This window comes from Orycteropus afer, unplaced genomic scaffold, assembly GCF_000298275.1.
Source record: "Orycteropus afer afer isolate SDZICR_OR568_19922 unplaced genomic scaffold, OryAfe1.0 scaffold00130, whole genome shotgun sequence".
In the NCBI taxonomy this organism is placed as follows: Eukaryota; Metazoa; Chordata; class Mammalia; order Tubulidentata; family Orycteropodidae; genus Orycteropus; species Orycteropus afer.
The window spans coordinates 6,659,391-6,664,828 of record NW_006921717.1 but is presented as its reverse complement, the minus strand read 5'-3'; the positions used below and the strand labels follow the sequence as shown (position 1 = coordinate 6,664,828).

At 50.8% G+C, this 5,438-nt stretch overlaps 1 protein-coding gene and 1 pseudogene across 1 annotated transcript; one reads left to right on the top strand and one right to left on the bottom strand.

The window, feature by feature from the left end:
* Window positions 1-442: 442 nt before the first annotated feature.
* Window positions 443-556, top strand: LOC122150374 (annotated as a pseudogene).
* A 2,322-nt stretch (window positions 557-2,878) lies between these two features.
* UBXN1 (UBX domain protein 1) lies at window positions 2,879-5,110 on the bottom strand. Its single transcript, XM_007944873.1, has 9 exons — window positions 5,052-5,110; window positions 4,874-4,927; window positions 4,679-4,785; window positions 4,541-4,607; window positions 4,137-4,328; window positions 3,998-4,049; window positions 3,769-3,885; window positions 3,080-3,272; window positions 2,879-2,928 (listed from the first exon to the last, which is right to left on the bottom strand). The coding sequence occupies exons 1-9, from the start codon at window positions 5,108-5,110 to the stop codon at window positions 2,879-2,881; spliced, it is 891 nt and encodes a 296-aa protein (XP_007943064.1).
* Between the last annotated feature and the right edge of the window lie 328 nt (window positions 5,111-5,438).

The window sequence follows — 5,438 nt, the reverse complement described above, 5'->3', positions numbered from 1 at the left end:
GGCTTGAGGGAGGTAGCATGTCTGGCCTGGCAGGAATAGGCCTTGCGCTATTGATGGTGATTCTGCCTTCCTCTTGTGGGATTAGAGGAGGTCAGAACATGTGGCCTCCTTGCTGTTTTTTGCACCCTTAGACACCCTTCAAGCTAGAAACTGAATTTAACCTCTGTGACTCAACTTTCAGGCAAACGGTAGGCCACAAGGTGAACAGTAATATCATGAGGGTATGCACTGGTTGGAATAATCAAGCATATGAGATCAAGAGGACAACATCTGCCCAGTGATGGACCAAGGAAGGCGGAGAAGATGGGATGAAGAATGAAGGGAAGGGGTGGATGCAGGGAGGAAGTAGGAATGCTGTTACAGTGTGGGGACTACAGAAAATGTCACAAAATTAAATGTGTATGGATTGTTGAATACCAATCTGAAAAAAACAAAGTATAATGCTGACTTGTGCAGAGCATGTACTAAAACTGTTAACATTACAGACAAGATTAGCATGGCCCCCGCTCCCCTGCTCAAGAATGGCATGCAAATTCATGAAGCTTTTTTTTTTTTGCTTCTTACTTCTTACCTAGGAGCTCTGGTAGCATAGTGCCTAAGGCACTTGATTGCTAACCAGGAGGCTGGTGGTTCAAACCCACCAGCCACTCCTTGGCAGAAAGATGGGCAATTTACTTCCATAGTGATAACTGCCTTGGAAACCCAAGGAGGGGTTGCTATGAGTCGGGTCCGATTCAACGGCACATAACACTTCTTTCCTAAGATTTACAAGGCTGACTAAAACCTGAAATTATTGGTGAAATGTATACGAACAGTGATGAAGTGAGATCAAGCATGGTAAAAACTGCTTTATTGTTGGCAGTTAGTACAAGTCAATAAATATTAACACCCCCCCCAAAAAAAAAGAATAGAAAGTGTGTATTTCTGCCAGTGTAAGCTGTCAGTAAATCTAGTGGGTTTGTTTTTTATCCCTCAAAGTTTTCCCTGTAAGAGTTTCCAATCTTTGTGAATCCATAGGCTCTACTGGAGATGCCACCAAGGGACGAGATAGAACAGTGAGGTCTCAGGGCCCACCCCAGTCAACTAAGCCACTCCTCGTTGGGTTATTTTATATCCTGTGATTCCATCCAGGATTTCAATTGGAAAAACGGTGCTTTTATTAAATAAAGTGAGAATACTAAATAAAGCTTGGTAGCCCCAAGGTGAGATCCCAGCTATGAGCATTGGTGCTGCTTCCATTGTGGGATGGTGGGGCGGAAAGCAAAATACACTTTCCATTTTACCTGTGGCCAGGCTGGGAATAAGAGGCAAGAGTCAGCAGCTATGTGAGGGAGCAGTAGGGCTAAGTGATCAGCGGTGAGGGGTCACCATGGAGGAACGTGACCGAGTCTGAGCCTGTAAGTCAGCGGCTTCCCCAGTGGTGTCCTAATCTCTAAAATGGGAGACTTGTACCTACACCCAAATGATGGTGACTTTCTATCTTAGTTAGTATGTGTCAAGTACTATGTACTTTTTGGCCTTGTTATAAACACACAGGTGTGATTGTGACTTAACTCTTCTTAGAGCAGAAGAGATGGACTGGCGAAGGTAATGCTCCTTGTAACATTTGTGGGCATGGCCACATTTAAAAAAAAAAAATCCCCTTTTAGGATTTGCTCAATTGGCATAACATACTACACAAAAGCGTTCTACATCCTACTTTGGCAAGTAGCGACTGGGATCTTAAAAGTTTGCAAGGGGCCATCTAGATGCAACGATGGGTCTCTCCTTGTCCACAGCAAAGAAGAATGAAGAAAACCAAAGATTCATGGAAACAATTAGTCCAAGGGACTGGTATACCACGCACTCCTCAGTTTATACTACTATGAGATCAGAAGAACTAGATGGTGCCCGGCTACCACTGTCAACCACTCAGCAGGGGAGGTATGTAGGAGATCCTGGATAGAGAGGGAGAACTCTAAACCATTTTGAAAAAAAAAAGGACTAAGTTTGCTGGTCTGCTGGAGCCTGGTGGAACCTCTGAGACTATGGCCCCTAGCTGCCCTTCAGGTCTGGAATTGAACTACTCCTGTGGCTTCCAGCCAAACAAAAGACAGGCATATGGGCTGAACATTTACCCGAGGTAGATACACTCCTTGGAGAGATTAATCAGGGGAGAATAGAAGGGCTGTGTATGCACAAGGAGATAGCTCAGGGGGCAGGAGGGCATGGGAAGGAAGGACACAGGGAAGAGATGACAGGAGGAAGTGGGAAGAGAGATGTATTGTGGGAAACTGCAATCAATGTCATGAGATAGAGTGTATGTGAACTGCTGTATGGAAAATGAATTTGCTGTGTAAGCTTTCAGCCAAATCACAATAAAGATTAAAAAAAAAATTCCAGAAAACAAAGAAACAAAAAAATCCCTTAGTAGTCAGTACTCATTAGGAGCTACACACAGTGTTAAAACACCTTCTATCACCATCACTTAACCCTCACAACAACCCTAAGAAATGGTACTATCATCCCCATTTTACTAAAGAAACAACCAGGCTTACAGTAGTCAAGGCACATAGCTAGTGAGCGGCATAGTCAGGATTTTACGTTCATGCCACGCACAGTAACAGTATCACCCAGTGTACTCCCCACCCCCCAGCACCTCCACCACCAGCAACTGGCTCATCAGACTCAGAAAAGAAAAACAAGTCTCTTTGTTGGAAACTGAACATCTGAACGGAGTCTACTCCAAACACCTTCCCTTCAGCTCCCTCGTGTTGTCCCTCCCGGCCGCTCAGGAAGGAGTCACGTGCGTACAGAACTCAGAAGGTCTATTTATTAGGAGGGCGATGTCAGTGCTTTATCAAAGATGAAGAGGTCGGGGGGGGGTGATAAAGGCCCCTCAACTAGGACATTTCTTGGCCACGATGAGGACAGCAGAAGGCACAAGTCCTGAAGATGGAAGAGAACAGGCCTGAGCCACAAGGGTATCTTCTCTCTGCCCCGAAAACGTCCTGGCCTCACACCACCTCCCAGGTTCCTTCTCACTGAACCCCTTCCCTTCCCAGGCACAGCCCCTCCTTTCCGGTCCCATGAGCCATACCCAGTTCCTGCAGAGGCCGCTCCATGTCAGCCTCTGAGAAGGCCCGTCGGGGGAAGCCACTGAGCAACTGCACAGGGTCCTGGCCGCCTCCAGGCTCTTCCCCACGGTGGAGCTCCACATAGAGTCTCACGGCAGCCAGCTGTTCCCTGGCCCGGAACGTCTGGGTCAGTGAGGTCCCATCTGGCAGCCTAACCTAGGGGATAAGGAAGTAGTACAGTACTGTGAGGGTCAAAACTGAGTGAGAGGCCAAGTATGGACAAGAAAAGCTAGAGCTGGTCCTCCTTCCTAAGGGATAGAAGCAGCACTGTTACTATTTAAAGCGCCATTTATGCTCTGCTTTAGTAAATGCTGAGAAAAAGACTCTCAGCTCCCTGACAATCGGAGAAAGACAAGATTATATTAAATTATCTGGGTAAACAGACTGCTCAAATAACTGTACTAAACCAAACAGAAAACATCACGAATAAGTAAAAGACAACTGCTGAGTAAGAGCAAGATAGGGATTTAAATTAGACTGGGGCAGGTGATATCCGATAGCTGTCTAAGAGTAGAGGAGATAGGGTTTCAAAAGTCATTTACAAATAAGGGAGAGGTTTGGCAAAAGGAACTGGAACTGGAAAAAGCTCTGAGCCAGGTACCTTTTAGACCAAGGAAAGGGTTGCAGCAAAAACAAGGATGGGAATCAGTACCTGGATGCGGCACTGGTCATACTCCCGCTTAGTGGGAGGCTCCTGGCTGGGAGAAGAAGGAACAGGACCCGGCTCTGTGGTTGATGGGGATGGCTGCGAACCCACGGTACCACCGTACTAGAGGACAAAGTGAAACACCTCGTCAGGCGCTCACCCCCTCTCCAGAGAAACATCACCTATGAGCCCAGCCTTATTCTCTGAAGCTGGAGAGGGGGATCGAGTCACCCACCTTCTTGGCTCTCTCCGCTTTATCTCTTTCGATCTTTTCTCGAACCCTCTGTCTGGAATGCAGAAAGGAAGAAAGATCGGACGTGGACAAAACGTTCTGGATGCTCACGTCTCATCCAACAGCCTCATCATCAGCCCACCTGGCGGCTAACTCTTCCGCCTTCTCCCTCCTCCGCTCCTCGGCGGCCCTGCGCATCTCGTCTTCCTGCAGCCTCTGCCGGGCAGCTGACAGCTCCTGGCCCTGTCTCCTGCGCTGCCGTTCCCGTTCCAATGCCTCGCGCTCCTCTCTTTCTTCCCGCTCCCGTTGCTTCTGGGCCACCAGCTCCATCATTCTGTGTGGCAGCAAGGAAAGAGCTCAAGAGAAACACAGTGGGGAGGTGAGTTTCTAAGGACGGGCTTGGAAAATGAGATCAGTGAACATCAATCCCAAGACAGATAAAGAAACCAAAAGGAAACTGCCAAAAAAAGAACAGGAACAGCAAGTCCAAGGTTCTTCAGCCAGACTTGTGTCCTGGAGAGGCCTGCGGCGTTGTTCTGACTGTACCTCTTAGTCTGTTCCTGTCTTTCCTCTTCACTCAAACCGCGTTTCTCTTCTGCAGGAGACCTGAGTCCTACAAACAAACCATCAACGTTATTCACCCTTCAGGTCCTCCCCAGGCCCACCATGTCCTCCATGCAGGGCCTCCAGGGCCACCTTGCTCCGAAGAAGTGGGTTCCCGTCCCAGGACATGTCCAAGGGGAGTCGCTAGGGGCTCGTCCACATCGGGGTCGTCTTCGTGCTCCATCAGCCTGGCAGGGAAAGTCCGCGGGCAGGTTAGCGTTGACGCTGCCCCCTCCAAGAAGCCCCCCAGGCTGGCCACCTGCCCTGAACACCCACCAGTCCATCGCAGCCTCGATGCCCTGGTTCCCCGTGAGGGTCAGAGCCTTCTCCCTGGGGGGCAAAAACATCGTGAACAGCGCCCCCGAGTCACGGTGCCGAGCAGGCTGGGGTGCAGGGCCTGAGGCTGGACTGGGGTCCGCGCCCCCCGGGCCAGAGGTAGAGGGGACTCCCTTACGCGCGTCCCTTGGGGAAGCCCATCTCGATGAGGCTCTCCAGAGCCGTCAGCTCCGCCATGGCGTCGTCCCCGCCGCCTCCGCGGGGACCTAGAGGACGAGACGGAAGGCAGGGGCCGGTCAACGCAGGGCGCCTCCGGACCGCACGCAATGCCGCCCCGGACGCGGCGGGCCGGCCGCTCGCTCACTCACCCGGCTCTGGATCCGCTGCGGACACCGACGAAAAGAAAGCCGAGGGGAGGCGGAAGTGCCCGAATCTGTTTGGGTCACGTGGGAGCTGGCGTGGACGGGTGCTGGCGCGGGACAGAAAGCACGTGCCCGGTTTGGCTGCGAGAATTGGGAGCGGGCGGGTCAGGAGGCGCTGGGAGGGGGAGGCGGCCGGCGGGCGG

What these genes read in the sequence shown, in the direction of transcription:
- UBXN1 (XM_007944873.1), bottom strand. Translation starts at nt 5,110, where the DNA reads ATGGCGGAGCTGACGGCTCTGGAGAGCCTCATCGAGATGGGCTTCCCC. An exon ending in ATGACCAGTGCCGCATCCAG is followed by an intron (nt 3,273 to 3,768) that starts GTACTGATTCCC and finishes CTTATCCCCTAG; the next exon opens with GTTAGGCTGCCAGATGGGAC. An exon ending in GCGGCCTCTGCAGGAACTGG is followed by an intron (nt 2,929 to 3,079) that starts GTATGGCTCATG and finishes TTCCATCTTCAG; the next exon opens with GACTTGTGCCTTCTGCTGTC.